The sequence below is a fragment of the Antechinus flavipes genome, chromosome 1 (genome assembly GCF_016432865.1).
Source record: "Antechinus flavipes isolate AdamAnt ecotype Samford, QLD, Australia chromosome 1, AdamAnt_v2, whole genome shotgun sequence".
NCBI classification, from domain to species: Eukaryota; Metazoa; Chordata; class Mammalia; order Dasyuromorphia; family Dasyuridae; genus Antechinus; species Antechinus flavipes.
The window spans coordinates 213,253,332-213,274,333 of NC_067398.1; the positions used below are offsets into that span (position 1 = coordinate 213,253,332).

The 21,002-nt window shown below is 34.9% G+C and overlaps 2 protein-coding genes across 2 annotated transcripts in view; both read right to left on the reverse strand.

The window, feature by feature from the left end:
• Positions 1–21,002, reverse strand: part of FRMPD1 (FERM and PDZ domain containing 1) — a 130,630-nt gene that overhangs the window by 34,760 nt on the left and 74,868 nt on the right. Inside the window, exons 3-6 of the mRNA XM_051995959.1 lie at positions 13,654–13,811; positions 10,304–10,406; positions 8,383–8,428; positions 734–845 (exon numbers count right to left, since the gene is read on the reverse strand). Of these exons, the coding sequence (XP_051851919.1) occupies positions 734–845; positions 8,383–8,428; positions 10,304–10,406; positions 13,654–13,811 (419 nt within the window). The remainder of the gene's footprint in view (positions 1–733; positions 846–8,382; positions 8,429–10,303; positions 10,407–13,653; positions 13,812–21,002) is intronic.
• On the reverse strand, positions 17,353–18,674 carry LOC127560948 (glyceraldehyde-3-phosphate dehydrogenase-like). The gene has a single exon (XM_051995948.1). The coding sequence runs from the start codon at positions 18,566–18,568 to the stop codon at positions 17,567–17,569; it is 1,002 nt and encodes a 333-aa protein (XP_051851908.1). The 5' UTR covers positions 18,569–18,674; the 3' UTR covers positions 17,353–17,566.

The following is a 21,002-nucleotide window of genomic DNA, read 5'->3' on the forward strand; positions in this document are numbered from 1 at the left end:
ATAAAGAAACTTCATAGCCCTGGGTGAGGGGGATAATCGTCCTCAACTGCCGCATCTGGCCCGCGGGCTGTAGTTTGAGGACCCCTGTAACCTAGATCATGCATTCTTGTATATTTGACAATTTTGTTTTCATGTTAAAAATTGTTCGGGGTGGGGGGGTGTAAGGGAGAGATAATTAAACTAATTAATAAAACCCACAAAATAGTCTTTTCCCAATCTCTTTAAAAGTATCTCTGTTTCCAGTTTCTTTTGACTTCCTCCATAACCACCTTTAATGAATATAGATTCTTTTTTCACCAGTTCAGTATTTTCATAAGCCCTTCTCACACTTCAGATTTCATCACTTAAGAATCTTTCCTTAATTCCACAATAAATGAATGAGTAAAAGTAGTCAGAAAGTTACTACTTGAGAACAAGTACAGATTCTAACTGCAAAGCTTTAGTATTAAAAATTACTAACTTGAAATTGATTAACCCATAGTTTATTGAACCAAAAATGGCAATACTTTGTCATAGAATATGTCTAGATCTCCCAAACTTATATTAAATGAAACACATTATAAAAATGTCAGCACAAGCTTAATTATAATCCTATATTCTCTCAAAATGCTGATGAGGCTTTATGGACATCCATGTTAATATGTGAAAGCATTGACTAAAGTAATGATAATGGCTGAAATCTCTAGGATGAAATCTAGACTGATTCATTGCAATCTCAATGAACTAAGGTTACAGACCTGAGAATGGCCATTCACTAGTACTTCTTCAGCAAAATGTACTTTAACAGGATTGGTCTTTAATCTGGCTCTCTTCTCTTCAGTTAGAAAGGAAGACTTAGGGACACCCTGTAGAACAACATATTAAGAATTACAAAACTGAACTCTGAAATGATGATTTTAATGATTGACATAATTATTTTTTATATTAATTTTTTTCTTCATAAACCCTGAGAATTTAGATAATACCCACTGGAGAAGAAATACCTAATTCAGATATAGTTCTAAAAATATTGGGACTCCCTCTATATTGCAGAATTACAAGGGCTCAAATGCCATCATGCCTTCATCTTTTTGCTTTAGGGAATGTTTCCTCAAGGATTTGAGGGTGGTAAACATCCAGTAAAAAGCACTGTGCCTAGTCAGCTTCAAATTCCAAGCCCAGTTCTGAACACTTCTTGGGAAAGTCAGCTTTTAGTTCCACATGGAAGGAAGGAGGGAGGGAAGCAATGAAGAAAGAAAGGAGAAAGGGAATGAAGGAAGGGAAAGGAGGGAGAGAGGGAAGGAAGGAAGGAGAAGAAAGAGAGGGAAGGCAAGATGTTTACTAGCTCTGTGATCCTGGGCAAATCACTTAACTTTTGCCTGCCTCAGTTTACTCATCTGCAAAATGGGAATAATAATAGCATTACATTCCAGGATTGTTTTGAGGATCAAATGAGACAACATTGGTAAAGTGTTTTCAAATCTTAAATGTTAGTTTATTGCCAATTTCTTCCTAGTAATAATTTCCCAGATGTGTAACCATCTACTTCTAGAATTTCTGAATTCACTCCCCTATCCTTGGAGAAAGACTTTAGGAAAAAGATACTTAGTTCAATTCCCTTTTATAGAATCACTCTCGAATTTAAACTAAGGAGCTTTGTTGTTGTTGACTGACTCTTCATTACCCCTTTTTTGGAATTTTCTTAGCAAGAGTACTGGAGTAGTTTGTTATTTTCTCCTCCAGCTCATTTTACAAATGAGGAAACTGAGGCAAATAAGGTTAAGTGACTTGTCTAGGATTACACACAGCTAGTAAGTATCTCAGGCCAGATTTGAACTCAGGAGAGATGGCTCTAGCTGCCAGGACTTAAGGAACTTACATACTTTTATTAAAAGCTTCTCTCCAATGGAAAAGCCCAAAGTTAGCTCTAGGCATGGGGTGCAAGTGGTAGTCAAAAACAATACTGAATAACAAATGTATGGTGAAAGTGTTTACTGACATGAGGACCAACTAACTGAATAGATGAGAGAAGAAAGATAATGATAGCAATAATACTAAGTTTAATTGTTGGTATTTATAAAGTGCTTTAAGTTTACAAAATATGGACACAATCTCATTTGAGCCTCCCAATAAGAATATAAGGTGGATATTATAGCCTTTTTAAAGAAGCACAAACTATTGTTGAGAGAGATTGTCAATTGTTCACATACAATTAGATGATACAGTAACAGAGAGTAATATAGAGTAATAGGCCTAGAATCAGGAATCCTGACTCATTTTTTCCAAATTCAAATCTGGCCTCAGACACTTACTAGTTGTTCGATATTGGGCAAATCCCTACCCCAATTTGTTTCAGTTTCTTCATCTGTAAAATGAGATGGAGAAAAAAACCACTTCAGTATCTTTCCCCAGAAAACCCCGAAGAGGGTCACAAAGAGTTAGAGATGACTGAAATGACTGAACAACGAATTGTTCACATAACTAATAGCTCTGCATAATAACATCAATAGCACAAATATAAATTGGGAGGAAGGAAGAATTTTATGTGGGAAATATCTGGTGGGTTTTATTGACCACAAATTTAATGGTCTAATGATGTGGTAAAACTAAAAAAAACAAAAAAATATCTAATGCAACTTTGGGTGACATTAATAGAATAATAATGTTCAGATCACAGGATAATAGGCCCACCGTAGTCTTCAGTGGTGAGAGTACTGCATTCATTTCCGGGCACCTCAATTAAAGATGGATAATGACAATTGGTAGGCATTCACAGGGCAACCAGGAGAACTGAAGGTCAGGAAACCATGTTCTATAAGAAACTGTTGAAGGAGCTAGTGTTGTTTAGCCTTTAGAAGATAAATTAAAATGGAAAGGCACGTAAGCCGTATGGGATTTGAAATCAGAGTACCTGGCTTCAATTTCCACTCTTTCAAATACTACCTGTTAGCATTCCCATGTCAAGACCACCCCTCTTTTTACTATTAGGAGACACTCTGTTTTTCACAACTAAGGCCCAGAAAGCAAGCTGTGACCTGAGTATGGTATAACAGAAATCCTTTGTGTTCATTTAAGACATAGCAATCCAGAATTGGTGGGTTCCAGGGCTCAAAAAAACACTTGCTGTTCTTGTCATGTTCTTGTCATACAGCCCTGCTAGGAATCGTTGCTGTTGCTGCCCCTCATTGTCAGGGCTACAGCTTACTGCACAGTGAGATTTTATATATATATAGTATATTAAGATTTGGTCTCACTAAAGCAAATTTCCACATGCATCAGCGCATGTGTCTAGTTTTTCTCCTCCAATGGAATAAAGCTTTTTTTATGACTGCATTGGCCCTATTTTTAAATTTTGTTTTCATTTTATTTCTTAAGAGTTAACTGTGTTTAGGATGATCTGTGTGAGGTCTTTGGCATTTTTGGAGTTAATACCAGTTGCATAACTTCTGTGACATTTTGGCTATTTGTTTTCAGACTTAGCATATCCATATGACTCCAAGCAAGTTATTTAAACACTCAATTTCCTCATTTGTAAAAACAAAACTGTAAAAAAAAAAAAAAAAAAAAAGAACTGTGACACTCATCCCACATATTTGTGAGATTCAAATAATAAGATCCTATCATCAAATAGGTCATGTCACTACTGAGATAATACATGTAAAGAATTTTACAAACTCTAAAACACTATATAAATGCTAAATATTATTACTTTTTATCCAAGGCTAGAGTATTTTGTAGGCTGAATTCAATTAATTGGTGGAATTAGAAATTACTTCTAATGGTGAAGAAATCTGATGCTAAGCACTTGTGTGAGGGGAAGAATGAAAAGAAAAGTTTTGCAGAAAGGCATACATAATTCAAGACATTCTTTCCAGGAAAGATGAAAAGGCTTCGGAGGCTATAGGGAAGATTCTGGTCCGGATTTCTAGTTTGCCTTTCTGGTGACTTCTGACCACAGAGAGCTAAAAATGAGAGTAGTACATGGTATCAACATTCAGTTAGCCGCTGGTATAAAAACTACGTGTATGAAGTCAAATCTAGACTAACAACAATTCATTGACATTTTGACTAGTGCCATTTTGGATACCACTTTCTATTGATATGTAGCAGTAAGAGCCACTAAGCATACGTTATCAACTAGAGATAAGATTACCCAGGATGTGGCAGCTTCTACAATTAAGGATAGGAGGGCCTGGAATACTACATTCCAACAGGCAAAGGACCTGGAGTTACAACCAAGAATTAACTACCCATCGAGATTCAGCATCATCTTTCAGGGGAAGTAAGAGACTTTCAATCATTTCCATCGAAAAAAACAGAACTAAACAGAAAATTTAATCTACAAATACAAGACACAGGGAAAACCATAGAAAGTTTGTAAACAAGGGGAAATATATATTATTTAAAGATTAAATTGTTTACACAATATCTGTAACTCTTGAGAACTGTATTTATTCCCGGGGCAGACAGCGAAGGGCTTCACATGGATTGAGGATGTGATTCTGAATGGACTCTGAAGTGATGATATCAGAGAAAAAGACATTAAGGGGTGGGAAAAGTCTGTACTGGAAAAAGAGGAAAGGAAAGGGACAATTAGCTCATGTGAAGAGGGGCAAAAGACCTATTATAATTGAGGGGGAAAAAAAGAGGGGGATGAACATATCTGAAACTTGATCTAATCAGTTTTGGTTCTAAGAGTGAATAATTTATTCAGTTGGTATAGAAATTTATCTAACCCTATAAAGAAGTAGAAGACTTAAGAAAACGTAGGCAGGATAGAAGGGAGGGCAGAAACACCAGAGGAAAACTTTAGAGAAAGGAGGAAGGGATGAAAAAAGATAAGATAATGGGTGGAGGGAGTTAAAAAAAAACACACACACACACATAAGGGCAACTGGAGGTGCAGTGAATAGAGTGTTGGCCCTGAAGTCAGGAGGACCTGAGTTCAAATTCAGCCTCAGATACTTAATACTTCCTAGCTGTGTCATACAGCTAGGGCAAGTCACTTAACCCCAATCGCCTGAGTTAAAAAAAAAAGAAAAGAAAAGAAAAAAGAAAACAAAAACACTATTAAGAGAAGGAGGGAGGGTTTGAGATAAGGCAGTGGAGGTGTGTAAAAATAACATGATTAAGGACAGGATGAAAAGAGAAAAGTATATGCAGGGGAGAAAATAGGATGAAAGGAAATACAGAGTTTGTAATCATAACTATGAATGTGAATGGGATGAACTCTCCCATAAAATGGAAATGAATAACAGAGTGAATTAAAAAACAGAATCTTACAATGTTGTTTATAAGAAACAAATATGACACAGAGAGACAGAATAAAGGTAAAAGGCTGGAACAGAAATTATGCTTCAGCTGAAGTAAAAAAGCAAGGGTAGCAATTTTGATCTCAGATAAAGCAAAACTAAAAATAGATCTTATTAAGAGATAAGGAAGCAAAGTACATCTTGATAAAAGGTACCATAAACAATGAAGTAGTACCGATACTAAATGTGTATGCACCAAGTGGTAGAACAGTCAAATTCCTAAAGAAGATTTTAAGGCACAAAAAAATAGATAGCAAGACTATATTTCTGAGGCATCTCAACCTTTTCCTCTCAGCATCAAACAAATCTAACTACAAAATAAACAACAAAAAAATTAGAGAGGTTAATAGAATCCTAGAAAATCTAAATATGACAGATCTCTGGAGAAAAGTGAATCAGGATAGAAAGGAATACATCTTTTTCTTGGTAGTACATGGCACCTTCACAAAAATTAACCATGTATCAGGGCATAAAAACCTCATAATCAAATTCAGAAAGGGAGAAATAGTAAATGCTTCCTTTTTAGACCACAATGCAATAAAAATTATGTTCAATAAAGGGGTAGGGAAAGATAATAAAAACCAATTGGAAATTAAATAATCTAATTCTAAAAAATGAGTGGATCAAACGACAAATGACAGAAACAATCCATAATTTCATCCAAAAGAAAGACAATTATGAGACAACATACTAAAACCTATGGGATACAGCCAAAGAAGTTCTTAGGGAAAATTTTATATCTGCAAATAGCTACATGAATCAGCTAGAGATGACTATCTCTATCACCAAAGACCCTATATTAAAGGCCACATACCTACATGATACCTAGAGAACTGGGTTATGAGTAAATGGCAGCACAGCTGAGAATTTGAGGTTTCTACCAGATAGCAGGTCAGCATTACATACAAACCTTGTTTCACTGTACCAACCTTTTTTGCCCAGTTATCTATGTATGATTGGGAATGAGAACAAATGGCTGATGAGGAAACTGAAAGAAGTCAAGGAAAACAGTGATATTAAAGTACTCAAGTTCTAGAATCTAGAAGGCTCCAACTGTTCACACAATGGGGTTAAATGACACAAAACGTTAGAATTCTGTAATAAGAGCACTGTACCAGATGGTCACTGATCTCACCCAGTGATCATGTTACAAAATATTTATGTGATGGCTTTGAACATATGGGTCAAGAGAGGGTCTAGGGCTACTAAGAAATAGGCTTTGGTCCAAGATAACTATATATGTTATTAAGAGGTGCAACAGATGTGATCATTTCGTATAAGGAAGGGTTCTACCAATTAAGAGAATGAAATCACTAGCAATGCAGCTAGTTGGTACAAAGGACTGCATGACAGAACTGGAACCAGGGAGACTCATTTTCTTAAGTTCAACTCTGACCTCAGACATTTCTTAGCTCTATGACCCTGGACAAATCACTTAACTTGTTTGCTTCAGTTTCCTCAGCTATAAAATTATCCAGAGAAGCAAATGGCAAGCCACTCCAGTATATCTGTCAAGAAAACCCCAAAAGGGATCACAAAGAGTCAGATATAATTGAAAAACTACTAAACCACAAATTTTTGGAAACTGGCTTTATTGACTTCTTTATCTCTATACATGGATAGTAAGAACACAAACTAAATTTTGGTGTTAACTGAGCATTTCAAAAAGTATATAAAGCTATAGCCACCCAAAAATTCATAGTCACCCAACTAGGACCAATGGTAGGATTTAAACACTAGTTTGATAGAATCTGCCATCAGACACTTAGTAATTTAGTCATTTAACCCAGTTTGCCTCAGTTTCCTCATTTGTAAAATGAGCTGGAGAAATAAAATTGCAAGGCACTCCATTTTGCAAAGAAAACCCCAAATGGGATCATGAATCAGACAAGACCAAAATAACTACACAACAATGACTAAGAGAAATGGGTCTCTCCCCCCAAAACAAATAACACTATATATAAATAGATAGATATAGATACAGATACACACACACACACACTGACTCTCACAAATTTCAAAGTACTACTTAAGTGCCAACTTATTTATAATGTAATTCATTAAATACAAAGCAAAAGCTTTAAGTTACTGCCTCCTGAGAATTTTAATATCTTATAAAAAAAATCCAAAAGATACAAAAAGAGAAAGAAAGGAAGAATATGTATGTTCAAAAGCCCATTCCAATCTACTGCTCTGATGACTTTTCTCCATGCTTCTTTAAACAAAGACCTATTTCATCTGTGACTCAGAGAAGTGTTTACTTTCTTCATGCTCATTTCCCTTTTTCCTATATGAGATGTCAAGATAATATTTAAGAGAAATGGGTCTCTCCCCCCAAAACAAAGCATATCTTCAGAACTGCTCTGAGGTATGGACTGCAGGGTATTCGCAGGCCAATCTGTGCTTGTTGTTTCCTTATGCCTTGCTAGTTTTTCACATGTTGCTTTTTTTTTTGGTGGGGGGGAGAAAGACTATTGGGGTTAAATGACTTGCCCAGTATTACATAGCTACTAAGTATTTGAAGCCACATTAGAACTCAAGTCCTCGTGTTCTAGCTGCCCTTACATGTTGTTTTAATAATCACACATTCCTTTTTTATATCATAAAAGTAAAAGGGAGAGATCATACTTTATTATTTTTTAATTTTACAGTTTATTTTTATAGTTTACAGTTTATTAAAGACAAAAGCAAACTTGCACACTAATGAAATAGATGTGCTTGGGTTTTTTTGTCTGTTTTGTAAGGCAATTGGAGTTAAGTCGCTTGCCCAGATAGTAAGTGTTAAATGTCCAAGGCTGGCTTTGAACTCAGCTCCTTCTGACTTAAAGGATGGTACTCTATTCACTGTACCATCTAATTCATTCTTCTATAGATCTCCCCTGGCATTAAACTTATCTATGAACCAGTAGGCTCAAATTTGTTGACAAGTTGGTTGACTGATCTTACAAAAAGCAATGAACTTCCAAACAGCATTTCCTATCTACAATTTGCCTTCTCTCCCATTCTCAGGTAGATATTCCATTCAATAGATATTATTAAGGGGTTCTGGGTATTCATGTATCATCTTAACAAACACAATAAAGAAATTTACCGAAGTACATCGAGCAACAGTGATGGAAAGAGAATCTTCTGTTTCCCTGAAAAAAGAGACAAATAAATTTAGCTGTTTCAAGTGAAGGGTATGAAGAGGATATTATGTCCAGGATATTATTTAGCCAGAGGACTAAAATGATGAATATAATTATAAAGAAATTTCTCTCTTTCAATTTGTCCAATTAAAACTTAGAAGTACGTAAGGATTAGGTTTAAAAAGTAGCTCAGACTGTACCAAGTATGTTTTTTCCCATAACCAAAGTAATCTTTAGAACATCATAGACACAAGCTGTAGAAACTTGAAGCAGCAGGCTTTACTATGTAACTCAGCAGAATGGAATTGGGAAGGGAAAGGAATAAGTATTTATTAAGCACTCATTATGTGCCAAGCACCATGTTAAGCTTTTTTTTTTTTTTTTTAACAAATATCCCATTTGAAATGATAATTCTGTAAGGTAGATGATGATATCCCCATTTCACAGTTGAAGAGACTGAGATCCAAGAGAGTTAAATTCCTTGTTGACAGGCATAGAGATAATAAGTGCCTTAAACTAGATCTGAAAGCAAATGCTCCTGATTCCAGTTCCATCACTCTACCCATTGTCCCACCAACTACCTCTAACTAACATCCTGACTTGGGAATTACAGGATGAGTAGGAACAAATGAGTTTCATTCAATGATTTATTATTGTTCAGTTATATCCAATTCTATTGAGTCCTCATGTGGTTTTCTGGACAAAGATACCAGAGTAGTTGACCATTTCATTCTCTAGTTCATTTTACAAATAAGGAAACTGAGGCAAACAGGGTTAAGTGCCCAGCTAATATGTCTGAAGCCATATTTAAGCTCAGGAAGATGTCTTCTTTACTCTAGGTCCAGCACGCCAAACACTGTGTCACCTAGTTGCCTTCATTTATTGAAGGGAATATTAATGTTAGTGAGATAATTGGTCCAAAAAAGCTTTCACAGAAGTAAGTTTTGGAAGAATTTGACTTTTTTTTTTTTTTACCAATTGCAAAAATTACATCTTGGCCATCTATATAACTAGAAAAGAGATCATAATCTTGGGACTCTCTTATGTGGTAACCTAACAGAGATCTTATGGAGTACTCAGTAGATTTATAAAGCTATTTGAGGTAAAGTGGGATATGTAGGAGGGGGAAGCATAGGCAGAGGATAAAATCCAGACTTGTAATTTTCTTAATTCAAGGGAACTTTCAACAACAACAAAAAAAATTCCTCTTCCTATGCAAACTGTCTGTCCCCTGGTTTTTGAGGGAAACTCTATAAAGTTAAGTGTCTGGCCAGTCACAAAGTCAATAGATATCAAAGATAAGACAATGCACCACACACATAGTCTCTTCTTTTGCTTTTAAAAATATTTCTCATAAATATTTGCAGATAGCACCATTTTTTAAAACATCTACTCAGAAAGTGAAAAATGAGAGTGCACATTTAGTATAATTATCAGGGAAATTCTCAAAATGTGGTCCAAGGACCCTCAAGTATTCCCAAGGCTCTTTCAAGACATCCATGAGGTCAAAGCTATTATAATAACACTAACTTAATTTCTAACATGGTAAATATGTATTAGAAAATGTAAAGATTAAAACCAAATGGTCCTTGTCCTTAAGACAATGGACCATTCTAATGAAATGTACTTTCTGTTTCTTAACTGACAGTACTTGCAAGATTGTTAGGAAGTTGCAAGTTCTTGCACTAGTAATCTTACAGTACAACTGAAATTATAACAATAAGTTTACTCTATTTTAACAAAAAAGAAAAGAAATTTATTATGTTTCTTTTGCACTGTTCTTGATTTCTGTAAGAACCAGCATGACTTTTAAGGCTCTGCTAATCTATATCTATTCCTTTATCTATCTACATATCTTTTAATAGGAAACATGCAATTTTGTACCTTAAAATATCAAGTGCTTGTTCATAGGAAAGGTCATCCACGGCCTGATTGTTCATCCGGAGGATTTGATCACCTGGCAGAAGTTTCCCATCAGCTGTGCTTCCTATTAGACATAAAATTAGTAACCATATGCCTTGCATATTTTCTTGTAATCCAGCTATAACGGCTCTGTATTTGAAATAGTCAGGCAATCTAATTGCTAAGGTTCTGGACTAGATGCTAAAACCTCCTTCTTATCCCATCCTGAATTTATGAATTGCAATGAAGAGGAATATATACAAACAGTGTAGTTTTGAAAATAACATGTTGCTTCCAATTTGCAATTTTTCTTGATTATATAAATGTCACAAAGGCTTTATTTATTTTTTTTACTTAACATTTTGTTGTTGGTGGTGGTGGTTTTGTTTTAACCAATTACATGTAAAAACCAATTTTGACATTTATTTAAAAATTTTGAATTTCAAATTCTCTCCTTCCTTTTCTTTGAGACTGTAAGCAAATTGACATAGGTTATACATGTGCAATCATGTAAACATATTTCCATTAGTCATGTTGTGAAAAAGACCCTCCACATGAACACATGCAAAAACATGAAAAAATAAAGTGAAAACTAGATTGCTTTAAAATGCATTTAGTCTCTATCAATTCTTTCTCTGATGTGGACAACATTTATTTCTTTTTCAAGAGGAAGAAGAAAAGGCAGGTTTAGATTAATTTTAAAAATTAAATTAAAATTTTAAATGGTTATCTATTAAAAATAAATAAATTCCTGTCAAGTAGGAAAAAATGTTAAACTTGTGGTGCACTTGGAGGAAGAAGTATATGAATATGTGCATAGATTTCTTACTTGCTTTGTATGTGAAACATTAATCTCATTTGGTGTTTGTTAAATTCAGATAAAAGTAAATTTTAATTCTCTCTCCTCCCCACCTCCTCAAAGAGGAAGAAAAGCACCTGCAATATATCAACCAGCTATATGAATTTTTAGGCAAAGGATTCTTAACCTGGGATCCATGAATAAAATTTAGGGAGTCTGGGAAATTGGATAAAGAACTGATCACATCTGTTTTCATTAAGTAAAATTTAACATTTCCTTCAATGATTTAAAAACCTTATTTTCAGAAGGGATCCATATCCTTCACCAGAATGACAAAAAGGTTAAGAACTCTTGTTCTAGAAAGATTTCTGGGGTGTCCACATATTGTTAGCATTATAAGCCCCCAAACTCTAGCGAGGCACTCTTTTTACCTATGCAGCCTATGTGTTACACAAATGACAAAAGAAATAAAAATCATTGTTCTGCATTACTGGTCCACTAGAAATTATTCCCAGTCCAGGAAGGCACATGATTATGTATGAGGATATTACATGGTGCAAAGAAACTTTTGGTGATTCCAAAGTCAAGATGATTGATAACAAGCTTTGAATAGGAAGGGTTCCCAAGGCCAAGTATATATTTCATGATTCAAAAAGGATGGGTCCAAGTATAAAATAATAAAAGCTGATATTAATATAACACTGGAGGTTTACAAAGTTTTACACATATCTTTTTTGGGCCTCACAACACCCCTGTAACATGTACAGCAGGTACATATTAACCCCACTTTGACAAATGAGGAAACTGAGGTTCAGAGGCAATAAAGTATTTTCCCATGATGATCTAACCAAGGAGAGATTTGAAACTAACCATTCCTGACTCCAAGCTGGAACTCTATTATTCATAATGTAATACTTCTCAAAGAGTCATGAGATTCCTTCTCTCTTAATGCTATTGGAACACAGAAAAAATGCATAATAGGAAAAAAATCAATAATTAATTCTTAAAATTTATCAACCAAAAAGTATTCCTATAGCCCTTATGATGTGCCATGTATTTTGCTAAGCACTGAAGGATAGAAAGAATGGCAGCTAGGTGACACTGTGGATAGATTACTGAATTTGGAGTCAGGAAGAGCTGAGTTCAAATTGTGTCTCACTTAGTTCTATGACTATGTTTCTATCTGTCTCAGTTTCCTTAATTGTAAAATAGGGATAATACACTCCCTAGTCTCTCTCAGCCTTAGTTTTTCCCATCTGTAAAATGGAATAATAAGAGCAACTTTCCTACAGGATTATGTAATGATCAAATGAGGTAATATGTGTAATGCACCTGTCAAACCTTTTTATTTTTATTTTTTGTTTTATTATATTATTGTTTATATTATGTTTACTATTATTATTTAAAACATTATGTTTTTATTTATTTATTATATATTATGTTATTTATAATAATATAATATTATTTAAAACATGTTGAGAATTATTGTTATTTAAAACACTATAGTGTTAGTTATTAGGTACAATGCTGTTATTAAGACAACATTATAAAAATTAGTTATCATTTAAAATAAGTCATAATTCAAACAGTCATTATTATTTAAAATAATAACACTCTGAATGTTATTTAAAACAACACTATAAAAGTTAGTTGTTATTATCATTTAAAATAATACTTTGTCATAATTTAAAATGCTATATGTTTTAGTTATTATTATTATTATTATTTACAACACTATTATTATTTAAAACACTATGAAAGTTATTATTTAAAACTAGCACTGTGTCATAATTCAAAAGACTACTATAAGTAGTACTTTAAGTGTTATTATTATTCTTTGAAACAATAACACTTTGAGGATTATTTAAAACAATACTATAAAAGTTATTTAAAACAATAATGCTATGTGTCATAATTTAAAACATCACTATAAGTTTTAGTCATTATTATTTACAACACTATTATCTAAACACTATAAAAATTAGTTGTTATTATCCTTTAAAACAATAACACTGTCATAACTTAAAACAGCACTCTTAAATATTATTTTTATTATTGTTTAAAATAACACTGTTATTTAAAATACTGTACAACCCTATAAAAATTTACAATGCTTGTTTTAATATGCTAGCAGCTTATCATTTAAAACAATAACACTGTCATAATTTAAAACAGCACTCTTAAGTGTTATTTTTATTATTGTTTAAAACAATAACTTATTTCAAATACTATACAACGCTATAAAAACACTATAAAAATTTACAGTGCTTATTTTAAATGATAACAGCTTATCATTTAAAACAATAACACTGTAAATTTCATAGTTTAAAATGGCACTCTAAAATATTATTAGTTAAAACAATAACTGTAGTATTATTTTTAAAATACTGTTAGTTATTTTAAATGATAATGCTTTAAGTATTAGTTATTATTATTAATAAAAATAATTCCTGTCTTCTAAGAACTTACATTATAATGGGAAAGACAATATATAAATAAATATGTACACATATGATATATATAAAAATTTTACCTGTGATAACTGAGGAGACACTCAGGGGAAGGCTTTGGGAAATATGAAATCCATAGTCACCCAGGAACACATCTCTGTCTATCTTGACTGTATGCTTCACAGAGGTCAGTGTTTGAGTAAGGCCCCCAGAGGAATTATCTGGTAAGGAAATCCTCCGCCTGGAAGAGAGGAAGAAAAGTATCCAATCAATAGATGTATTGGGAACTCTCAGATTCTTGCTCACAGGTCAAAAATTGCCCCATCTGCCTTAATTTCATTCCATCGATAACAAATTTTTTGAAATCTCAATATTTTCTGAAATTTTATTTTCTCAAATGATATCCATTGGCTCCACAATCCCCAGCTGCTAAAATAAACATATTTAACAGACCTCTGAGTAACAATTTTCCCAGTGTGCCATATCCTTTAATAGATAAAACCTTCCTGGCTCCTTTATTGCCAGTTCAATTAAATATTTATTAAACACCCATTGCCTTACATTCATGAGAGATACACATTTTAGATTTCCTGTTTTCATGAACTACAACCTAATAGTAATCTATTAAATTGTTGGATTGGTGGGATGGGTGTGATTTGGCAGTTCCATTCTTTGGCCCTTTAATGTATTTTTCCAGTTGGTTTTTCCTTAAAGAAAAACAACACTTTAATTATTTATTTCATCTTTTTCCCGCCTGCCTGGTCTTAGAGGGGGAAAAAAAGGAAAGAAAAACCCTTTATGTTCCATCCCTGGGCCTCTGAACCCAGATGATTCTGGAGAGGAAAGTGAGGCAGATGACCTTGCACAGCCTTCCTTCATTTAAATCCAATTCACTTGCATATCATAATATCACTTCCCTGATGTCATGGGCCTCTTCAAGAACGAAGGACAAACAACAACAACATTCTATTCAAAATGAGAAAATGTATGGATTAGTAACTTTGCAATAAGGAAGACCTGATTCATATCCTACTACTGATGCTATTTCTCAATGATCCTAGGTTAGTGAGCTCCAAACTTTTTTGTATCTGTAGCAGTTAATATTTTTTAGCATTCACCCCCACCAAAAAGATGTATATTTACTTATTTATAAACACATTATACTATTGAAATACATAAAAACAGAAAATTTTAAAGGATGAAATCTTTTAAAAATAATATTTTATTTATTAATGACACAAAATCCTTTTTGTTGGCAATTAATTATTGCTAATTAAACAAACTTAACCTTATTAGTTCAAATGGTGTCAAGTTGAATGGATGAACCACAGGTCCAGTTCCCCCTAAAAAAGATATATTACACCTAGCAGAAGCTTACTAAATGTTTGTTGAGGTGAATCCTTTTTTTAAATTTTATACTTATTTATTTTACTAAATAAACATTCGTCATCTAGTTTATTAAAATTTGCTTATGACCTAAGTAACCTTATAAGCAAATTTTCCAGAGTATACCTCTATTAGCTTTATTGTGAAATCCCTGAAAAAGATAATGGGAGTATTAAGGAGATATAAAGAGATTTCTTATGTATATAAGAAATTACTTATATATACTAAGTCCTCATTTTCACAGATTTTTTTTTTATTGACACCAGTCAAATAAATGTAATATGACAATGTTATTCATCCGTTGTTCTTGAAGAGGACCAATGACAACATAAGTGTGATATGTGATACCTTGCTTTTTGCATGAATTAGATTTAAATCATCAGTTTTACTCTCTCTTCCAAAGTCACTGAAATCCAGTAGCAAAACCAAAATCAAGATGATTGGTGATAGCTAGGGATGCTGTGGATGACCTTGGTCTTTCTAAATTAAAATCTTTCCCAGTTCTGAGTTTATGCTGATGTGAATCCTAAGAATCTGATGATTGAGACTTCCTAACACACTTTTAGAACCAGATTACAAAGCTGGAGTCCCAAAGTGGGTCAGTTTCAGATGGACATGGGAGCTAGGGACATCATTTGTGCATACAATACATGGCAGGTCCATAGAGTTAGGGCAATAAATTACTGACAAATAGGGGGAAGTCTCACAAAGAACACTGAAGAATGTTTTTTTAATTTATTTTACTTTATTTTTTATTTTTATTATTATTTTTTTTAACATGAAGCAGCTTTTAAACTCCAATATCTAAAGGGTGCCAGGAAGCAAGTACAGTCAGGAATACCATCTTTCACACTTCCTATCTATGTGATCATGGACAAACCTCCCCAAGTTTTGAAAACTTAAGACTTATCTATCCAATTTCAATTCTGGAGGGTAACAGTGTGACAGGCCTTGCTGATACTAGAATCATGAAATAAAGATAAATTAGTTGAGGTACCATGAGAGAAAGTCTGGTTTGGGAGAATGAGGAAAGGATTACCTGTTTAAGAGAGTTCTGTTATAAGAAATGTAGCTGGAAAAACTCTAATCATCAACACTATCAGTAAGCTTCATCAATTAAAAACAAATGAACAAATGAAAAAAAAGAAACCCAGTTGATGGCACTATTTTTCCCACTAATTTGATCCATTAATAATCAAAAATGATGAAACCTGTTGTGCCTGTAGATATAGCCTACATTTTCTGCATGGACAGTATTTTGCTATCAAAGTAATGCTTTATTTGATATTGCAGGAAAGGGAAGAGGAAAGGAATAAGTAGTTATTAAGCACCTACTACAAAACAGGCAAATACTAAGCACTTTACGAATGTAAATAAGTGAATTCTCAAACTAACTCATGTGACACATTTTTTATTAAAGACAAATTCTGGCTAAGTTACTATGCTGGAGATGTACTTTAGAAGGAATTATAACTTTGTGTATCATATGTGGAGATGGGCCTAGAGAATGAATTACATTGCCCTGACCACTTCAAGGGAAACATGAACTCACCTCTGAAATATTTTTAAATGACACACAAAACTCAGAGAGAGAAGAGAAATGAGATGCAATGTAAAATGCTATTCACCAGTACTGAAAACTGAATTAAAATTTAATCATCAGATACCTTTAGGAACAGTGAAACAAATTATGTTATTGCTGCTGCTTGTTTTAAGTTTTTCTGTTAACTTGTGTTATCTTTTATATTCACCATTGATTTTGTATCAATGTAATACATAACTGTCACACTAGACTTGGAGGGGTTAGGTGGTACAATTAGGCCTGAAGTCAGGAAAGACTCATCTTCATGAGTTCAAATCTGGCCTCAGATAGTTATGGGCCATGTGATCCTGATCAAGTCACATACCCCTGTTTGCCTCAGTTTCCCCATCTGTAAAATGAGCTGGAGAAGGAAATGGCAATCCATAAGAAAACCCCAAAGAAGGGAGGCAGCTAGGTAGCGCAGTGGATAGAGCAATTTGCTGATGTGAAACCAGAGAGAAATTAGGGCTGGATATTTATATGAAGGAGTTCTATCCTTAATGGTATACTTGGGGCAAGGGTGGTGCAGTGGATAGAGCACCAGCCCTGAAGTCAGGAGGACCTGAGTTCAAATCTGGTCTTAAACACTTAACACTTCCTAACTGTGTGACCCTGAGCAAGTCACTTAACTCTCATTGCCTCAACCAAAAAAAAAAAAAAAACCCACCAAAGATGACCCCAAATGAAGTCATGAAGAGTCAGCTCCAATTGAATAATAAATGAATATCTTTCTGCTCACCCCACTTTGGGGTAATCCTAGACATAAGTCAAAAATGCCTAAAGTAGAGCTATAAAAAAGGAAGACAAAAGAGGCTTTTTTCTTTTTTTGCACTGAATATGGTTGCTTTATTGATGATCCATAACAAAGAACTTAATGCTTCTCCCATGTATTATAGAGGTACTTTGGGGGCAAGGATTATGAATGGGGCATGGGATCCCCAGGAAAGAGAAAATAGGGTTAGGGGCAAGGAATCCCCAGCATGAGAACTTCCCTTTGGGCTGGAGATGAAGATCTGCGGCTTCCTTCTTTACTCCTTGGTGGACATGTAGACCATGAGGTCCACGACCCGGTTACTGTACCCGTACTCATTGTCATACCAGGATATGAGCTTCACAAAATGATCATTGAGGGCAATCCCAGCCCCAGCATCGAAGACAGAAGAGTGAGTGTCAGTGATGAAGTCGGTAGACACCACCTGGTCTTCGGTGTACCCCAAGATGCCCTTTAAAGGTCCCTCCGCCGCCTTCTTGACTGCCTCCTTGATGTCGCTGTATGTGGCGGCTTTCTCCAGGCGGCAGGTCAGATCCACGACAGACACGTCGGGAACAGGGACGCGGAAGGCCATCCCCGTGAGCTTCCCGTTCAGCTCCGGAATGACCTTGCCTACGGCCTTTGCTGCGCCAGTGGTAGCAGGGATGATGTTCTGTGCGGCGCCGCGGCCGTCTCGCCACAGCTTGCCGGAGGGGCCGTCCACTGTCTTCTGGGTGGCCGTGGTGGCGTGGACGGTGGTCATGAGACCTTCCACAATGCCAAAATTATCATGAATGACTTTGGCCAGGGGGGCCAAGCAGTTGGTGGTGCAGGAGGCATTGCTGACGATCTGAAGGGAATTATCGTATTTCTCGTGGTTCACTCCCATCACAAACATAGGAGCATCAGCAGAAGGGGCAGAGATAATAACCCGCTTGGCTCCACCCTTTAAATGCGTCTCAGCCTTTTCCATGGTGGTAAAGACACCCGTGGACTCCACCACGTAAACCGCTCCAGCATCTTCCCACTTAATGAGGGTGGGGTCGCGCTCTTGGAAGATCGTAATGACTTTTTCATTGATCACCAGTTTTCCATCCTCAGCCTTGACAGTGCCCTTGAACTTGCCATGGGTAGAATCATATTTGAACAGATAAACCATGTAGTTCACGTCAAGGAAGGGGTCATTAATGGCCACCACGTCCACCTTCTGTGAGATGACCGCAGCCCTAGTCACCAGACGCCCGATACGGCCAAATCCATTGATTCCGACCTTCACCATTATCTTTCAGTGATGTGGCTCCAGTCCCAGATCCCAGCACCAAGTCTGGGACAGAAGTTTTATTGTCAGACTCCCCAGACGTGAGCCCACAACCTCTGTCTATATAGTAGAGTCCCTTAATAGAAAGGATTAGAGTGATTGCTTTAGCCTCTTTGGTAATTATTGTTACATCACAATAGAACATGATGTAAAGGATGACACTATGAACTTTTATCTATTTCTCAAATACATGGAGAAGAGTTGAGTTTATAAGAATGAGTCATTCTCCAATTGATAGTTAAAGAATATGAACAGATAGTTTTCAGCAGAAGAAAGCAAAGTTATCCATAGTGATATCAAAAATACTCTAGATCACTGCTGATTTGTTGTCCAATCAAGTCTGTCTTTTCATGAGCCTCTATGGACTTGTCCTTGGGTTTTTTGGTCTGTTTTTTGCAAAGATATTAGAGTGGTTTGCACTCTTCCAGTGTGTGCCTATTTTACAAAGGCAAATCAGAGTTAAATGACTTGTCCAGGGTCACACAGCCAATAGGTGTCTGGAATGATATTTAAACTCAGACTTTCTTGATTCCAAGCCCAGATCTCTATCCACAGCACAGCATAGCTGTGCTCCACAATTGATTAGAGAAATGCAAGTTAAAACCGCTCCCAAGTACCAATCTATTAGATTGGTTAATGTGACAGAAAAAAAAAATGACAAATTTTGGAAGGAAAAATTGAGACACTGATGCATTGTGAACTGATCCAACTATTCTGAAGATTAAATCGAAACTATGACCAAAGGACTAAAAAACTACATACCCTCTGATCCAGCAATGATTCTAGTAATTCCCAAAGAGAATTTTAAAAAAATTAAGAAACAGGACAAAGTCCTTTGTGTACAAAAATTTTTATAATAGCTCTTTTTATAGTAGCAAAGAATTGGAAAATGAAGTGATTCCTGTCAACTAGGGAATGGCTAAACAAATTGAGATACTGCACTATAAGAAATGATCAACAAGGGATAGCTAGGTGGCATTGTGGATAGAACACCAGCCTTGAAATCAGGAGGGACCGGAGTTCAAATATGGCCTCAAACACTTAACACCCCCTAGCTGTGTGACCCTGGGCAACTCACTTAACCCCAATTGCCTTAGCAAAAAAAAAAAAAATTAAGATGTTTTCAGAAAAACTTAGAACAAGTTACATGATGCAAAGTGAAGCGAGCAGGACCAAAGAATATTGTATACAAGAATAACACTATAGTATGATAATCAACTATAAAGATTTTGTTGTTTTCAGCAATACAATGATCCAAGGCAATTCTGAAGAACTTATTATGAAACATGCTATTGAACTCTAGAGAAAGAAATGCTGGAATCTAAATGCATTTCAAACCATGCTTTTAAGAAAACTTTTTTTGGTCCATTTTCTTTTATAACATGGCTACTATGGAAATGTTTTACATGACTATACATGTATAATCTATATAAAATTATTTGTCTTTTTAAGGAATGGGGAAGTAAGAAAGAAGAGAATTTGGAATTCAAAGTTAAAAAAAAGAAAGTTGTTTTTACATGTAATAGGAAAAATATATTAAAATTTCCACATAAAAAGAAATAGATGTGATGGAATCTTATTCCCTCCTTTAAGCAGCACAATTATTTCTACAAGTCATTTTAAAATGGATGTACATACTTCATAGATTTTTTAAACAGAAGATACTAAAATAATTTAACTTTTCCTTGATGTCTCAGGGTACTCATTGATTATCATAACATGTAGAATAACCAGTCAATGATAATCGAGAGGGCTATTTGCCCCTATCCTAAATAGTCCCAGGCTTTTATGTTTTCTGACTTTTTAATACTTTTTATAACTTTTCCAAGTTTAACAAGATTTATTTCTTGTTTCTCAGTAATTATCTCTTTGTAGTCACAGCTCCCTTTAATAAGTGATTTCCTTAAAGTAAATCACTTAACAATAGTTAAAAATTAATGGAAATATCTAGAAATTAAGAAACTTTTCTAGTAATTGTGCTTAACTATACTTTTTAATTAACTTTCCTCTAAGGGGTGCTATGACTATTGCAAGCAGGAAAGAAAGAGAAAGATCTTTTGAGAAATTGGTGAATTTCTCAAACCCAGTAGTCACTTTCAATAAAATTGAGAGATGGCAAATGAGTTTTCTGACTTTAACTCCAAAATTAGGGAAAGCTAAAGCAATGAAATTAAAAAGACATACATTATATCTAGTACTTAGGGGAAGAAAGCTGTAGAAAGGCAATGAGACAAACTATCTGGGGCTATGAGCTAAAAGAGCCAAAATTCCCCCTCTGACTGTATATAAGCTGTAATCAGCAAATTAGGAGATGACAGTGCAGTGGGGAAAATAAAACCAGGAGAGGGCTGTTGCAATTTTCAGAAGGAGAGGAGGCAACTTGTAGCCCAATGAC